Consider the following 18,359-nt stretch of genomic DNA (forward strand, 5'->3'; position numbering starts at 1 on the left):
CTGTTGTAAAAAGCGCTATACAAATAAACTTGACTTGACTTGACTTGATTTAAAATATAAGTTGCTGAATCAAACCCTTTACATATTGTATTCTTTTTTAAACTACTATTAGAGGGACAGCGTATGTAGGACATTTTGGAGACAAGGTGAGGGAGGCGAGATTGAGATGGTTTGGACATGTGCAGAGGATTGACATGGGGTATATCGGTAGGAGAATGCTGAGGATGGAGTCACCAGGAAGGAGGAAAAGAGGAAGACCAAGGAGGAGGTTAATGGAGGTGGTGAGGGAAGACATGCAGGTAGTTGGTGTGAAAGAGGCAGATGTAGAGGACAAGGGGGTATGGAGACGGATGATTCGCTGTGGCGACCCCTAATGGGTGCAGCCGAAAGAAGAAATTATGTTTTTCTTTTGCATGTATCTTAACCAAAAGATCTTAAAAAAAAAATTTACACACATTTACACTGCTGAGCTAGTGAGTGTACATGACCTTGCTCAATTGGGCTGCAGTGGCAGCTTGGTGGTGCTGAGATTTAAACTCACAACCTTCTGATCAGAAGTCCAACATCTTAACCAGTGAACTGCAACTTCCCCTTAAACAGGTCATTTCAATTTCACTGAAATATGCCCCACCTATGTTACATTCATTTTTAATCCCCCCATTGGAAAAAACACCCCTCCTTATTCTGACTGATTATCAGCATCATCCACATCAGTCTCTTTATCATTACATGGGGAAAAAGTCAATGCTGACATATAAATGTATATTATTATCTCCTCACTCCACCAAACTCTTCATGCTAACATTGGATCTGGAAGAAATCACTTCAGTGCTGCTCTGCTGCAAAAATCACTTGTTATTAATGCCTTTTATTGGTGATTTTAAAAAGATTTTAGAACACTATGCATTTTTCTTTGTTTTGATCATGCTGTGTCTGCGTAGGAGTATTTTCAGAGAGGGCATTTTAAGAGCTGCTAGTTCAGCTGATAAAAAAACTAGTTCTTTTTATATGGGACACTCTAGAATAAGAGTTCCTCACGTGTTCTTTGAGGACAGTTCTAATACAAAAACACCTTGTTTCAGGGTTCTACATAGATAAGATCTCTTTATTATTACGAAACTCTTTGAAATAAAGTGAATAAATGCGCTTTTTTGTAATAATGTCCTAATTTGATTATTAAAAACCTCACAGGAATTGTATCAGCATAACTTCCACTACTAAATACTAACTAACTCACTTGATAACACAATTATAAAACTCCTCAGAAAGATATACATATTTCATCAGCTCCTATTTGACTTCTGTGTGATGTCTGAAAAGGCTTGGAGCCTGACTAATGATAGACCCTGAAAAACTTGTAATGTACTCAATCAGAAAAGTCTGAAAATTTACCAGTAACCCAGTTACAAACTCTTCCCAGCCTCGTTCCCTCCTGAGACTGTGTTTTAATAAGGGTTGCAGATAGACCATTTATCATTTAGTACAGTGCAGTCTGAACAAAAGAACAACAGAGTCTTGATTTTTCATTTACTTCTGTGGACCTCATTATCATTTCATTACAAAGATCATACATTTTTTTTGTATTTCACTTCTGAACTAATCACCTTTGTGTCTTGCGGTTCAGGGTTGTATGTAGATTTCATGGGTGCATCTCAGCATAACCACTTTGCCTCACACTCAATGTGTTTCATTAGTACTACTAGATGCTTTCATACTTTATTAGTTGCTGTCTGGTTCAGGTCAAACAATACGAAAAGAAAACTGGTCCTTTCACCACAACAAACAGCTTTGAATGTCTTTCTTTTCTTTTCTTTTCTTTTCTTTCACAAACACCAACAAGAGCAACATCTGTATTGACTCAGTCTGGCAGGACTAACAGCAGGCTATTCTATCAAACCCCCCCCCCCTCCCTTCCCCTGACATACATCATCATCGGTGACCACTCCACCCGAGCACAACTGCTGACGCCGACAGTATCACATCCTGAAAAATATACTTTTTGGGCATGCAGGAATCCAACACCTTATAGTCCACATGCAATCAACCATAACCTGACAGCACTATAGACTATACACCAAATGACCCGAATCTGCTCCGATTTCGTTTCAAGAGCATTTCAAACCAGCATGGTGGACTGATGCAATGTTTCCTTCCTAAAGTCAATCATTAGGATGATCAACATAAAGCTGAATTCAGCTAAGCATCTTTCTGCTCGATTGCATCCACCTAACGGGCGTTTACAACCATTCTACTGGTGGGTTCACATGAGGTTTGTTTACATGCAAGATGATGAACAAAGGAATGTTAGCAGATGAGAAACGACAGGGAAGGCACATTGGCAAAGCAAAGGAGACACTGGCACACAAAGTGCCATGCTATCCCCATTGTTCCTGGAACCAGAAGTGTTGACCAAAAAACGCCATGAAGCTGGGAGACCACCAGGGATGCTCCAGGCTACAAAACACCAGAGTCATCTCTATCTCCCTATCTCTTTATCTTTTTAGCTATCTATCTAAGTGGGTGCTATATGCAATTATTATGACCCTTTGGAAAGCTTTTTCTCTTTTTTCCCTGTTTTGGGGGGAGGTGGGCACCAGGTCTTTGAGCATCAGGACATGGACATAGGATATTGCACCCATAAATGTGTTTATTATCCATCCTACATAATTCCCATTATTTTACCAAATCCTGAGCTAATGTTTTAACCCGTAACTATGGAGCCCAATGCCCCAGCATCAGCACCAGCAATGGATCTTTTCAGGGACCGACCTGTCAGGCTGTCATAGCACTCGATCTCGGTGCTCCTGACGGCGCGCCGCTGTTCCTCGGAAAGCTGTTCGCTGGTGGCCAGGTTCAGGAGCTCCACATCTCCTCCAACTCCTCCTCCTCCTCCTCCTCCTCCTCCAACACCGCCGCCGCCGCCCGCCGCCACCTGCACGCCTTTCAGCTGCAGCAGCGCGCGGTGGTACTTGCCGATTGCCTCGCGGAATTTCTTCTCCTTGTAGCAGCGGTGACCCTCCAGCTTGAAATCGATCGCCTTTTGGATTTTGGCTTCCATCTCCGCGTTTCGTGCTCCGGGTCCACCGCCTCCTCCTCCAGCAACAGCAGCAGTTGCACAACAACCTCCTCCTGCGCCTCCTCTTCCTTCTCCTCCACCACCACCACCGCCGCCAAGGCCTCCGTCTCCACCCGCGGCCTGGCTCCGCTTTACAGGCTGGAGAAGCGTGCTGTGCATAAAGGACGCGGTGCGCTGAGATACGCCGAGGTCGCACAAAACAAAACCAAAATCCAAAGAAATGAGGATCAAACAGTCACCAGACACAACAAAGGGAATTTTAAACAGGGGGAAAACAAGCCAGAGATTTTTTTTTTCCTTTTTCTTCTGACTCGTGCGGTTTCCCTGGACTATTTTCTCGTTATGATGCTGAGGAGGAAGAGCAGGATGAAGAGGAGGAGGAGGGACGCACGGATGCCTCATGCGTGAACTGAGCTCAGCCCTTTTTTCGTCTCTCTCTCTCTCTCTCTCTCTCTCTCTCTCTCTCTCTCTCTCTCTCTCTCTCTTTCTCTCTCTCTCTCTCTCTGGTACACGCAGCTTCAGCACCACGATCAGAGACACCTTAAGCCGTGTGGTATCATGGGAACGAATGAGCACGAGCTGCGAGAAAGCTGCTGATGCTGCATCACGATCACAGGAGCCTTAAGTTGATCTTATATTAGCATGGAGAATTTTCTTTCCCAGACACAATCACATAATTAGAAACAATTAAAAAAGAACAAATTGTATTGCTCTTCATAAGTGACTTCTAAAAATCACCAATTTTTTTTAAGGCATAATAACATTATGACCGGTGAAGTGAATAACACTGATTATCTTATCATGGCACCTGTGAACATTTTGTCCTTAAAGTTGATGTGTTAGAAACAGGGAAAAATGGGCAATCATAAGGTTTTGAGCGAGTTTGACGAGAGCCAAATTGTGATGGCTAGACGACTGGTTTAGAGATTGGGCTCAGAGTCTAAGACAGACATTGCAGCCGCCAGTGGGGTGAGGATTGTAATTATTATGTAAAATATGTATTTTTACACCAACCAGGTGTAACATTATGGCATTATAACATTATGACCAGTGACGTTTTGCCAAATTGTGATGTCTAGACGACTGGGTCAGAGCATCTCCAAAACTGCAGCTTTTGTGTGGTGTTCCCGGTCTGGAGTGGTCAGTATCTATCAAAAATTATATACTGGTGAGAGGGTCATGGGCGGCCAGGCTCATTGATGCACGAGGGGAGTGAATGCTGGCCCATGTGGTCCGATCCAACAGACGAGCTTCTGTAGCTCAAATCGCTGAAGAAGTTAATGATGTTGATGCTCGACGGATCAGGACTGTTTCGGCAGCAAAAGGGGAACCAACACAATATTAGACAAGTGGTTATAATGTTATGCCTGATCGTGTACTGTCTTCACTGTAACAAATCCATGCCGCACTGAAATGCAATTACTGTCTAATTACTGCCCTAAGCTACACTCAGGACATTTATAATCAGATAAATGCACTGATTGAAGAGATCATGGTTTTTCAAAGAATTAATGAACTATAATAAAAGTGCTAATATGACAAAAAATACTTCTCACCTCACAGCAGGACCTAAATTATCAAGTGTTTGAATGTGTCATCGTGATCACATTTTGGATTAACCACTTGTGCAAAATATATAAAAAAGACAAGTAAATAGGTGTAGCAAAGAAGAGGTCAGTGCCACCTTAGAAAAAAGCATAGCCACACCAATAAGACCTTTTTCTTTTTATTATTAATAATAATGGCAGCACATTGGTACAGCCCAACCCAGCAGCTATGAGCTTGGGATACTATATATAGGCTGAGTTCTCTGGTTTCCTCTTACTATCCAAAACCTATGCCAAATTGCCCACAATTATTATACGTCCGGTTGCATATGACACCAACCTAGATTTCTGATTTGGTGGAATAAAAATGGAACACCTGCTTCCTCCATGGAAAATGCACTGTTTTTTTTCATGCTCCAATGTTAATAATCACCAGAGTGTAATTACGTATGAGGGCAACCTAAAAGCACAAATATGGACTATCCTCATGATGTTATTTTGTATGAATGTGGATTAGTAGTCATTAGGTCATTAGGTATGACCCTATTGGAAACAGTCTGCTATGTCATAAATTGTGATATAAACCTATAAGCTTCTAATGGTTTAATAGTTGATAATGGATGACCAGTGGCTTGGTGGTACTTTCATAGTGGTGACCAAGCCATGGTTTATGAGGTTTCACCGGATTTATGGATTGTGAAATTGATTGAATGTTGGCTCCAAGGGAATAAAAATAAATAAATAAATAAAAAAAAAAGGACAATGGTTTTCTAAAGCCCAGGTCTTTAAAGTGGGGTCTGGGAAACCCATTGGTTAATGACATGTAAGCAGAGGCTCCTGATCTTATCATTTATTTTGATAATAAAGCAGTAAGTTTGACCACCAGTTACTGCCAGTTTTATAACTTGACTGATTCTGCTTTGTACAATTCAAAGTTCTATCACCTCTCGCAATAACAAAAAATCACGAGGTTTTGACTCTCCTTTTGACGCTTCCTTTTTTAAGGGGAATTGCACATATACTGTACTCAACAAAAATTGTGAATCACTTGACATTGTTTTATTTACTACTTTAAATGAATAATAAAATTTTTCAAACATTTTTATGTAATTGATTACAAAGTTTTGAAATGATACTCTGAACTATCAGATTTTTCCACGAGTTCTGGTTTCAAAAGAAAAGTTGCGAACTATCGAGGCTGTGAGTATTGAGGTTCCACTGTACTGGGTATTTATTAAATACAACTTTTATTTCAGAAAGGACATTATCTTGATTGCCATTTTAAAGGGGACTTGTTATTGTGTTAAAGATAAAGTGGCTAGAGGTCTGATTAAATCCAGACGGAGAAGCTAGTGACCTATTTGAAACACATGATCTTAGACCCTAATGCAGTAAGATCTCACAAGCAGATCTATTCGGGGGAAAAAAAGGTAAACTTAATTGCATACGGTTAGGGTGTGAAGCCTGCATAAAAGGAGAATGTAAGTTTATTTTATATCAGGAGAATATTCTGCCCCTAACACAATCACACCATTGGAAAAACTAATTGTATTGCCCTTTATTCGTGACAGCTAGAAAACACACAACACTGAACAGTCACACCTTTATCACTTTGCCATTTGATTTTTTTTCAATCAACAATGTTTTTGTAAAGTAATGTGGGCCAGAACTGAATAGAATTTTCAAATGTACTGTAATGCAATCACTGTCTAATCACTGCCCTAAGCTACCATCAGGACATTCATAATCAGGTACATGCTTCAATATAATTAAATCTTTAGTTTCCTATAGAATGTTTTTTTTTTTTTTTTTATGACTGCTGCATTGATTGATGAAGTATTTCCAAAGTATTTCTGAGACATGATGAAACTGCTAATACGACAAAAATACTCCTTAAAGTTATCAAGTTGCTTAGACTAACCTTCAAACTTCAATAAATTGTATGTGTTTTCAACGTAAATGTGAAAAAAAACAACTAATAAATAAAAGCTTATAGGTTGGATTTATTTTACTAAAGGGGAACACAGGGTTATAAATTACATTAAAAAAATTAGGTTCATAGTTGTGATATCTATACGGTTAGTTATTTCAGATATGACCAGTGTCCTATAAATTAACTTCTCAAAAACACAAAGATTTGTAAGTAGTTGAATGTTTGGTTGTTATTCAGTTTGTATGCTTGGCACAGACATAAGCAGGAATTTCCCATGAGACCCGAGTTGTCACAAGCAACAGTAACCAAAACTGAAACAGTTTTCACAACTTTTTTTTTTTTTTTTGCAATCATTAAAAGTTCTTCACAATTAGACTGAATGCATTTCTCTGGAAACTGAAAGACAGAATTATCTGTAGACTTCTGAATTCTTTCTGCTGACACCACCATTAGGTAACATCATTAATACAGGTTAGCTTCAGATGTCACACTTCACCCATGCCTACTTACTGATGAGCTTTATGCTTTGAATCGTGTACAGATCCTCTTTCTGCACTTCTACCAAACACAATTCCAATCTGAACTACTAATGGCGTGCTATGTTTCTGCTCCATTAAGTCACGGCTTGTCAGGTTTGAAGTAAAAAACCTTGAGTGTCCTTCAAGAGCGCAGGAGCACCAACTGCCTCAGCAGTCCAGGCCACACCACCTTGGCTTCATCAATGATCCACAGCAAAGAGAGGTAAAAATATATAAAAACAAATGTTTTAAACTAGCTTTTATATAAATGTATATGAAACTATTAAATTTTTTTGTTTCGCCGATTGCATTTTCTTTATAAGTTTTTCTTGCTTGAGGGGAAACCACAGGTTTATATTAACAAACTGATGTAAAAATGTCTAATAGTTAGTAGGGTGCCTGATAGTAGCTCGAGAAGTCCAGCTGGTCAATTCAAAGTCTCAAAGAAAAAAAAAAAAAAAAGGAAGACTGTTTTGTTTCCCATTCCCATTTTATGGTCAATAAATTGCAAATACAACCACTTTAAAAATAAAGCATACTTTTTTCTTTCCCCTGCTTTAAACCTGTGTAATAAAAGGTATACTTTAAAGACATTAATATAAACAAAATTAATTATATAAAAACCAGTTGACAGGTTGAGAGGGAGCAGGTAAGAAAATGTGTACGCCTGGGACAATAGTGTGGTCAGTAGCTGCTGGTATATTTCAAACCAAAAAGTTGGTTGGTTGGTTTTTTTTTTAAAAAACAAAAACATTAGTGATAAACAACTCCACTCTAGGGTCCATCACCATGTGTGTTGCCTAGCAACAGTATCCCATTTCCCAGCAGGGGGAGATGACACTTTGCTCACTCATTACATCTGAGCACTTGAAATGGCTTAACTCAGAAGAAGGAAAACAGGGCTTTAAAGTAACAACTGAGGTCAGGGGGTGTTGACAGACTGTATGAGGTACGGTGTGCACTTATATATATATATATACTGCATTTTAATGCCTACATGGTATGAATAAGGGAAGGTCAGTGGAGAGTTAAGTGGAGATCAGAGTACATCATTCTTGTTTTCAGTATTGGAAGTGAGGCATGTTGAAGTGGGTGAAGCGAAAATATTCAACACCCGAGATATTTTCAGCAATCCAGCAGCATTAAAAAAAAAGGTCTTCCAAGGTACCTTATTTTGTAGAAAGGGAAATAATTAAAATTGGGAAGGTTTCCTTCCCAACAATGCAATCTCAAATTTCAAGTCTTTCAAGTCCACCCAATGTGTTCAGGTGTAGGTTTGTGGGCATTAGACCTTCTTGGCCCCAAGTCTTTTGAACACACTGACTGTGGTAGCGTCCATCTGAGCCCCATGAGAGTCCCTGCCTGTCCCTGTACTGCTGCTCACTTTAGGGCTGGCCAGAGCAGAGCTCGCCTTGCTCTTGCTGCTGGTCACATGACTATCCTGAGTATCTGTTGATTGGCTGGATCTTAAGCTGGAAGAAGATGCAGGGGCAGGGCTGGCTGTGGGAGCTTTCCCCAGCCTTCTTAGTATTCTCCGTTTTGGCGCCCCCTCCTGGCCGGAAGAGGTAGAGGATGGAACAGCAGAAGGAGTGCTCTCTGGCAGAGGGAGTTTAATTTTCTTGCCTAGACGATACAGCGTGGCAGGTTTCGCTTTTTGAGTGACGGGCTCTTTCTTTTTAGAAGGTAGAATGGGCCGTTTCAGGACGCCGGCATACTGAAGCACAGAGCCTTCGCCTTCACTGTCCTCGTCTTCGACAACAGCAGATCCTTCTGCCATTTCCACATCTGCATCGTCATCTTCGTTTCCTTTGCCTAGACGGCTGAACACACCTGTTACCTGCTGCAGCAAGGGCATGGAGACAAAAAAATTTTAACTAAGACCTAATAAAACAAATTTAAATTATTTTAAATATTAAATACAAAGACCAGAAACAACTTTATGGCCACCGATTCAGGCATAACATTATGACCACCTGCCTAATATTGTGTTGGTCCCCCTTTTTGCTGCCAAAACAGTCCTGACACATTGGGCATTAACATCATTACTTCTTTAACATTTTGAGCTACAGGAGCTCATCTTTTGGATCGGACCACACGGACCAGCCTTTACTCCCCATGTGCATCAATGAGCCCATGACCCTGTCGTTCACCACTGTTCCTTCTTTGGACCGCTTTTGATACATATTGACCACTGCAGACCAGGAACAGCCCACAAGAGCTGCAGTTTTGGAGATGCCCTGACCCAGTCGTCTAGACATCACAATTTGGCAAAACTTCACTGGTCATAATGTTATAATGCCATAATGTTGCACCTGGCTGGTGAAAAAAAAATTTTTTACATAATATTTTACAATCCTCACCTTACTGGCGGCTGCAATGTCTGTCTTAGACTCTGAGCCGAGTCTCTCGAACACAGAAGTACGTTTTAAACTCTTGGCTGTAACTATAAACACAAGAGAACTATAAATTAGAAATGCAGAACACAAACTTAAAAAAAGACCCATTTTTAAGATGACATTAATAATGACTGCTTCAAAGCAAATGGAAAGCTTTACAGTAAGTTAGTGCTGATAATGAACATACATAACGCCTATTTTTTTTTTTATATGCATCTACACCATTATAAATTTATCAATGCACTCAGCATTACAATCAGCCGCATTATATCGAATGAGTGAATTATGTAAATAACAATGGTTTATTTAAAAAAAAAAATAAGGCACCTACAGAAAGCTAAATAGACATTCAAACGATATTACTGGGAAAAGTTGTGATTTCATATATATATATATATATATATATATATATATATATATATATATACACACACACACACACACACACACACACACACACACACACACACACACACACACACACACACACACACACACACAGATGACTAACAGATGAGGCTGTAAATGATGATCATAATTAATACAGGGTTTATTTGTGAGATTTGTCTGTTGCAAGATGGTGGTATGTAAAGATGGTAAAAGCAGTGTGATCCTTAACCTTTCTTGGCCTGCTGGGCCAGAAGTCGACGGCTTCGAGCTGTGGTGCCCTTTGGCATGCTGATGACGTACTTCCCTTCCATCTCTGAAGTCACGCGCCGACGTTTCCCTGACGATCCGTTCCCCTCTGGTGAAGGCTGACTGGGAACTGAAAGAACAAGGGAGAGAAAAGGAGGGAAAAAAAATAAAAGTGTGAAAAACCACGAGGTGCGGGCACAGACCAGATGTCTGCGCCTGTAACAGGCATGTTCGCTGAGAAATAAACATTTACAGTAAGATAACACCCAGTGACATGGTGATGGCAGAGCGAACAAGAGATGAGCTGCTAACGGATGGCGTGCCATACCCGTTTTGGAGCCCTTGTTGGAGATGGTCACAGAGAGCCGGTTGTCAGGGCGACGTGCAGGCGTACTCGGTGGGGAATCTCGACTCAAGGCATTGGCGATCATACGTGTGGCAGCTGAACAGGAAAAGGAGTACTGAACTATAATTCAGGACCATTGTGTTCCCATATAGCAGGAAATAAAATGTACAATTATGTAACCGAGAAAACATGCAAACAAAAAAGGAACTCAGAACCCAGAAAATTATTATTAACAAAGAGAACCCAAAACCCAAAGGGACACAGAAGACTAGTTATTACATTTGTATTCATTTTAAAATAAAAGAGTCTTTTAATTTTAAATCACTTTTTATAAAACATTTTGTAAAGTGACCAATTATTTTTTCTCTTATTAACAGTTAACACATCAGTAGTCCAAAGGCCAATGGACACTAGTTTAAATCAACTTCCTCTACAAAATTAACTGTACATCACATTTTATCTGATTAACAACTGCAAATTTAAGTATCTAAGCAGTGTCTGTGGGGTTCGAACATTTATTCTGTAACAATATCAAAATGATCAAGATTTAAAGCAAAAAAAAAGGGCAAAATCATTTTCTCCTTCATGACCGAGGTAAAAAAAATAATGACACTAGTGGTTTCATAAACACAATCAGCTCTCTTTTTGATATATACAATAGAGACAAAAATAGTGAGACATCAGACTATTCCAGCCATATATAGTTATTCCCCGAATGGTTACCACAAAGTCGGTGACACACAAGTGTAGAGGGTTGAGCATCTTTGGATGCCGTAGCAATAAATGTAACTAACCCAAACCTGTTCCAGCATTAGCATCTAGCCTGAACAGTGGAGGTTGTTATAACAGAAAATTAGGACTAAAATGTGGAACTGCATGTTTAAAAAAGAACACGTTTTCTTTGCTCCACATAGTGTATAGACATATTACAAAAAATTTATTTTATTAGAGATGATCATCGGAGTAGATGATGTACTCACGAGTATTGGCAGTGCGCCTCAGCTCAGCCTGAACGCTGGTCTGGCCAGAAGAAATCGCTTCGGTGGCCATTTTGCACATATCCTGTACCAAGCGACACGTGGGGAAAGCGTTACCTCTCATTCACAACATTTAAAACATGATTAAATTCAGGAGTCAGTTCTGTTTTCTTACTTTTATGTGTGTAACATTTATTTTTTTATCCTGTATCCATTAAAAAAAAACGGTTGATTAATTCCTTATCGGCGAGTACGATCCAACCAAGGTTTAGGCAAAAATCTACTATCAGTCAACCTTTAGCTTACAGCAAATTCATTAACCACTCTTAACAACCTTGGTAAACAGAAAAGCATCCACATGATTGACTCATTGCATAGATGCAGGAAATTATCTTCAGTGAGTATACCATATGCTGTCTCATTGTTTTTTTTTTTCTTTTTAAAGATATCTAAAAAGCTTTATATATCAAATAAGTCAAGTTTAAATTGTTATTAAAATGCCAATGAAGCAAGCAAGCGGCTAACCCAATTATTTTCTGATCAAATATGGGTAATCCCTATCTAGGCCAATATGTCATGATCATGGAGATCTCCAAACAATAACTGCAAAGATCATCTGGTTCCAAGCATCAATCACAGACGCCTTACTCACCTGTCTGTAGACGTGCTTGGCATGTTTGAGGATGGCAATGATATCTCCAATGACTGTGATACCCAAGTCCATCATGATGTCCTTACTGAGATCCATCAGCATGGTCTTCTGAATTCTGCACAACACACAGACACCTAATAAAAAAGAACTCTAAAAGGGGCCGGTACATTGTTCTGAATGCTGTGAGAATTATTTCTGTTCTTTGAAACACAAGACTAATATTGAATGAATAGAATCAGACATCTTCATATTACACAATTTAGCCCCCAATCATATGATGTGTGTCTCTGCCATGCCTATGGTTTTACCTGTTGTCTACAAAAGACATGGCATAGGTGGCAGCCATACCCGGTGGGATTCCTGCATCTTTGAAAAACTGGATCCACTCAGATGTGGCTGTGGGGAGAAAGAAAAAAAAAAAAAGAGGTTACAAAAACCGCAATACAACCTAGTATACTGTCGAAAAGTAGTATAGAAAATGAGAAATCTCTGGCTAACCAGAGGCCAAATATACTGATAAGCAAAGCTGGAACACGAGTGCTCACATGGATCATGGACCATCATTTAAGTGTATTTTATATTTTCCATGTCGTTCACTAAACTTACAACAAACATTATGTAACCGAATATAAAATCATTCATGGGTAGAATGTAAGGTACATGAATTTGTACCGAGTCATTTGGTGCACGTGTAACAGATGCAATCTTTTTTTACATGCAGAACATAGTTCAAATCCGAGTTCCCTCACAAACGTATTAAATGGCAGACCGCAAGTTTGTTTAGTCTCTGCCTTAAACTTTAAGTGCAGCATTACTGTTTTTTGTTTTTAAGTAAACTACAACAATAATGCCAGAGATTAAAAAAGAAAGTAAGAAAAAAGAAACTAGGGTTAGCGCAAGGTCACTGTGGCCACTTACTCTGTACCAGAAATACGATTTGTAGTGCGTTGTTTTGAGCATACTTGAAAATGCGGCCACTTCCTTTATTGCCAACACAACCGATATGTATTCTTTAGCGTTTTATGTACAGCTTCAAAGATTTCTCTTAAAAAAAAAACAAAATCCTGACAAATCCATGGAAGGAATGAAAACATTTGTAAAAGTATGCTGAAATAAGTAAAACAGTTAAATAGATCATATCTTTAGAAAATGTAATATTAAATGTAAAAACACATCTGTATTACCTAAATAAGGTCTAACAAATGTAAACTAGTACATTTTTCATTTATTTAATACATTTTATTTGTGCCAATTTAACTAATTAATAAATTTAATCAATATAATAGTAAAAGTGTATTGCATTCATTTGATGTATTCTCTTGTAAAGTTTTATAAGATATTTTAGATATTATTTAACCAGGCAGACATTTTATTAAAAATTATTTGTAATGAAATATGAAATGTAAACTGTTGATGCTCACAAATGTTAATAAACTGCATTAATTAAAAATAAAAACAAACAATTTTGTTTAACTGTAACAAAATTGAACAGATCCATGACAGAAACCAAGGTATGTACCGAACAATGAATTCTGTGTACTGTTACACCCGTAGTAGAATATAATACAAAAGTGAATCAGTTGTGAGCATCACTGCTGCTATTGTTACACCACAGTTTGCTAAATTTTGCTAACATGATTTCAAGGTTGTGTTCATATAAAAAAATATATTAATTCTGGTCAACTACTGATTGGCTATATTTTTTTTACTACAACAATATTAGTCCTGGAGGAGTCCAGAAAGTATGAAAAATAACATTTCTTTTAGCCATCTTCATTTCATAGTTAAGCAGGTTATTCTCTGAATAATTCACAAACACTGTAAACAGTGTATACACTTGTATATACACTTTCCCCCAATATATAAAGATATATATATATATATAGTTTATACACTATCTGCCTTTTTTTCTTGGTTTATTTTTCTCCTCATCCATTTCCCTCATGCCGGACCGTCGTTAAAAAGCATTTCACTGCATTCATACTCTGTATGTATGTGGCAAATAAAATTTGATTGTTGGTGTTCTCACATTTCCTCTGTCCTTGCTCATGCCTGGTGGTTTAGGTGTGTCAATTTCAGATCAGTATCTACACCACCGCCCTGCACTATTAAAACGAGCTGTGATTTTGTTGAACTTGGACAGAACTAGGTTTCCTATTAGATGTAGAAAAGCTGCATGTAGGCCACAGTGAACCATACAGAACAGTATCTGATGTTCAGGAGCAGCTGGGAGTTATTTATAAACTATTGGCCATGATCACACCAAACCCTTAGTTTTACATCATATAAGCAAGCAAGAACTAGCAGGACAACCGAATTGCTGTTTATATCGTGTTTATGACATGAAACATGACCCGGATTGCTTTTATATCAAGGAAAGATCCAGTTATATCGATTTCACACCCTATGTAGTGACCTTATATAGGAAGTGATGAGCTAGTCAGGACTCGGCATCGGTTTCATTCATTTTTTTGTTCCACAGTACGTGGAGGAATAAATACAACCTAGAGAAGTGTTTATTATGATTCACACGGTTATACCGTGTTATTCATTATAATATTAAAATTAAACTGCACGTGCCATGATCGATGAAAGGGCCCGAGTTCGCCGGGGTTTTTTTCCCACTAATAAAACGCAACTATAACTAGCCTAACTAACAAGTACCCTGTAGTTTAACATAGTACAATAATAAACGGTATTAAACTCGTTATAAAATCTGCAACTTGATTTGTTTTGTGTATATTTTCCATATGCATACATATGTGTTACCTAGCTTGTTAGCCGATTAGCTTATCCTAGCACGCCTTTTTGGATGAAAACATTGCATTAAACCTGATAATATCGTATGGTACCGACGTAATGAAATAGAAAACACATTAAATCCTTAACGAAGTTTTAAAAAACATCTAAAAAATGTAACCAAGACCCAGCAATAGACGGAGAAACCCTTTTTTTTTGTCTCACCTGTTGTTACAGACGCCATTTTTTCTGTGGGAAATTGGGGGGGAAAAAAAACAAGGCGGAACTACAATGACGTAACTTCCGGTGGATTTTCGACCTGTGACAGCTGTTTTTTCCGCTTTATTTAAAATCAACAACAACAACAATATTTATATTGACAAGATAAAAAGAAAGAAAAAAAGGATATACATGTAGATAATACAGACATAGAAAAGTACACTTTTGTCATAAAAAAAAAAGGTTGCTTACAATGGATTTAAGAATAATAATTATATAAGTAATAAATAAGTTCTTGAGGTCTTTGAGTTTCTAAGGTTTAATTTAACGGGATTTCGGATCTAATTGGGATTAAAATGAATAGATTAGAAATTAATAGAATAGAAATTTAACCAGTAGACAAAGTAATACAACAGTATAATCAAAATTAAGATCCTTTAAATGCAAATCTAATAAAAAAGAGGTTGGTGATTAAAAAATAGCAAAAAAAGAAAAAAGAAAAGAAGAATTGATCATTCATCGTATTACAAAAAAAGAAAAAGAAGAAACACTTTAATAAAATCTGCTCGAAAGAAGGTCACATGGGTAATATCTATGACCAATTTTGAAATGGAGTTCTTTAATTTGACTTGTGATAAAAGGTTTATGAGCCATGTATGCCCATGTATATGAAGTTATATTAGTGCATGATGTGTGTAAGGCACACTTTGTGTAAAGATTGTGGGATATATGAATTACAATATAGAATATGTACATTGTATGTACAACTGCACAAAGTTATACAGTGTATATACAGATTATATATAGATATGAGGATGATCTCATATATATAAACACAAATATTATATACAGATATAATTATCCAGAAATTATATGGAATGTACTAAACGAGCACAATTGCATGATGATTATTGTCAGTAAAATCAGTAAATTAAAAAGAGCTATCAGTGTAATAATGGTGTAGTTTGGGGTTCAGTAGGGTGAGGAGGAATGGAAAAAGCTGCCCTTGATCTTGCTGGGTCTGGTTCATACAGTGTGTTCCTGTATTTCCTTTTTGATGGAAGGAGGTTGAACAGTCTGTGACTGGAATGTTAGGAGTCCTTGATGATATTAAGGTATCTAGGATATTCTTTGAATTTACAGTGTACAGTTATCCAGATTTTCTGAATGATACAGACAATACAGAGTGGACCAAAACTGCATGTATCATTACTGGTTTTACTTCATTTACTGGAATCAGTAAAGCATCAGTGGGCCATCAGTGCCCTAGCGGTGTAATGTAGAGTTCTATAGGTTTTTATACTCTGGAATCACATTATTCACTCTTATTAATTACATTTAAATTGGCACACACAGCTTAAATTTTTCCCTGATTTGGCTATAGATTGATTTAGATCACAAGTGTTTGATGAAACAAGATAATATTAACAAAAAAGAGAAAAGGTTAACATGTAAATAAGGGTGGATGTTTCTCAAAAAGTGGACAAGTAGTGAATTTTCTAGCACCTATATATGGAAATAAACTAATACCGTTTATTATTAATTTTCTCAATTCACAGACTTTGATTGTGGTGCGCGTGTAATTCTTTTTTGCACCACTAGGGTGCAGTACAATCTCAAATATTCAATCTTCTTTAATAGTTTCTCACCAGCTCGTAGATTCTGAAAAGGTTTTCTTCATCTAAATTTCCTGCTCCAGATAACCACTTACACAATTAACTATACCATTCATTTATTCATTCATTCATTGCCGTGGTGGATCTGGAGCTTAACCCAGTAACACTGAGTGTGACTCAGACATACAGTCAGAACGAGATGCCAGCCACTAAAAAGACACAATGGACATACAGTTTTCCACCTTATAGTAGCTGCTCATTTTCTGGTGAAGTTGAAAATAGGAGGAATCGCTCCATAGGATTATCTGAGAATACATTTTGAATTGAGATCAGTTTGGCATCATTTTAAGGACATTTTAGATTATACCTTTATGCGATCTCAGTTTTAAAATATACAACAATGCAGAGACCTGAAGGAAACATTATTAATTATTGGTCAACACTTAAGATAATTGGCTTTCAGACTGTTTATTACCTCACAATCAGATTTCTGCAACACTAGCATCACAAGAGATCTGTGCTAGAAACGTACCTATTTCATATATAATATATATTTAATATATAACATCATTTTAGATTAATCGGTTAAGATGGGAGTTAATAGACTGCTATTAAATCATCTGAGCAATCAAAATAGTATTAATAAAATAAAAAATTAACACATTTGTGAAAAGGAATTGAAATCATTGAAATGTTGAATGCACCTTTGCAATAAGTAGAGGATTAAATGAATTGAATGCATGAAATAAAAACAGGCTTTACCACATCACTTACTAAATTTGATTCAACCTAATGCAATACAACATAAAAAATACAAAAAAAAAAAAAAAAAAAAAAAAAAAAAAAAGAAATTTGCTGCCTACATTTAATTGGGTAAATGCCATATGCAAATCTAAGAACTGAATAAACAGTAAATAATCTAAAAATAAAAGTCTAGATTAGATTTCCCTAATTATTGTATACTTTGTAAATGACAATGTCAACATATTCCAATTCGGCATGCAACATTGAAAAGATCAGGAGCTTTAAAAGATGATCGTTTAAAGATGTTCTAAAAACCCTCTTTATGCTCACATCTTAAGATCGGAATATTTACTATCACGAACATTTAATCATGTCATTATAAACTTATAATTCCTGGACTTTCTGCTATTACATAGTGTGTATCACATATACATCACTTCTCAGTTGTATTTAAATTGTAGTTTATGTTAACATTACATATTTTATGTACTGTGGTTTAAGTAATTGCTTACAAGTGACCTTATAGTTTAACAGCTATAATAATAAACTGATAAACACTGATTTTAGTTAATAGTAATTTCCATTGTCTGAAAATAACCAACGAAAACAATACAGTCAGGGATCTCCTGGATATACAGCACAGACCCCATGATGTTAGATAATGACACTTCCTATTATCAACACTACTGTATCTGTTACCCCTACTGAGAAGCTAGGGATCAAGGGGAAGTCAATAAATGTCAAGAGAGTGCTAGAAATGATTGTGTATGCTTAAACAGAATCGAATTCCACCATGGTTATATATGATTAAAGTGCTAGCCAATGAGAAAAGCACATAAAAGAGCTAATAAAATAGGCTATAATAACAGTAATAATGTTAATTGCAAAGTCACATTTGCAGCACAAGGCTCGGGGTCTCTCCAGATTTTTCCATTGTAATCATCATGCAGTTCTTCAGAT

General features: G+C 37.3%; 2 protein-coding genes across 4 annotated transcripts in view; both read right to left on the reverse strand.

Annotated features, from left to right (window-relative positions):
* ttc9b (tetratricopeptide repeat domain 9B) overlaps positions 1 to 3,698 on the reverse strand; it is a 33,946-nt gene extending 30,248 nt beyond the window's left edge. The window contains exon 1 of the mRNA XM_083553127.1: positions 2,770 to 3,698. Coding sequence (XP_083409253.1) covers positions 2,770 to 3,478 — 709 coding nt within the window. The 5' untranslated portion in view covers positions 3,479 to 3,698. The remainder of the gene's footprint in view (positions 1 to 2,769) is intronic.
* Positions 3,699 to 7,545: 3,847 nt separating this feature from the next.
* On the reverse strand, positions 7,546 to 15,151 carry cUnh19orf47 (chromosome Un C19orf47 homolog). Of its 3 annotated transcripts, none has more exons than XM_083553091.1 (8): positions 15,046 to 15,151; positions 12,390 to 12,477; positions 12,082 to 12,196; positions 11,433 to 11,514; positions 10,435 to 10,548; positions 10,090 to 10,236; positions 9,435 to 9,517; positions 7,546 to 8,911 (listed from the first exon to the last, which is right to left on the reverse strand). In XM_083553091.1, the coding sequence occupies exons 1-8, from the start codon at positions 15,062 to 15,064 to the stop codon at positions 8,360 to 8,362; spliced, it is 1,200 nt and encodes a 399-aa protein (XP_083409217.1). In that variant the 5' UTR covers positions 15,065 to 15,151; the 3' UTR covers positions 7,546 to 8,359. The 3 variants fall into 3 exon arrangements, with proteins under 3 accessions (XP_083409217.1, XP_083409216.1, XP_083409218.1); XM_083553090.1 differs by having other exon boundaries at positions 7,546 to 8,914; XM_083553092.1 differs by lacking the exon at positions 10,435 to 10,548 and having other exon boundaries at positions 7,546 to 8,914.
* Between the last annotated feature and the right edge of the window lie 3,208 nt (positions 15,152 to 18,359).

Source organism: Silurus aristotelis, assembly GCF_946808225.1.
Source record: "Silurus aristotelis genome assembly, chromosome: 10".
NCBI lineage: Eukaryota > Metazoa > Chordata > Actinopteri > Siluriformes > Siluridae > Silurus > Silurus aristotelis.

Excerpts from the sequence above, each read along its gene's own strand:
- cUnh19orf47 (XM_083553090.1), bottom strand. Across the intron at positions 10,237-10,434 it reads CAACAAGGGCTCCAAAACGG|TTCCCAGTCAGCCTTCACCA; the intron begins GTATGGCACGCC and ends TTGTTCTTTCAG. Across the intron at positions 9,518-10,089 it reads GGCCCAGCAGGCCAAGAAAG|TTACAGCCAAGAGTTTAAAA; the intron begins GTTAAGGATCAC and ends TTGTGTTTATAG.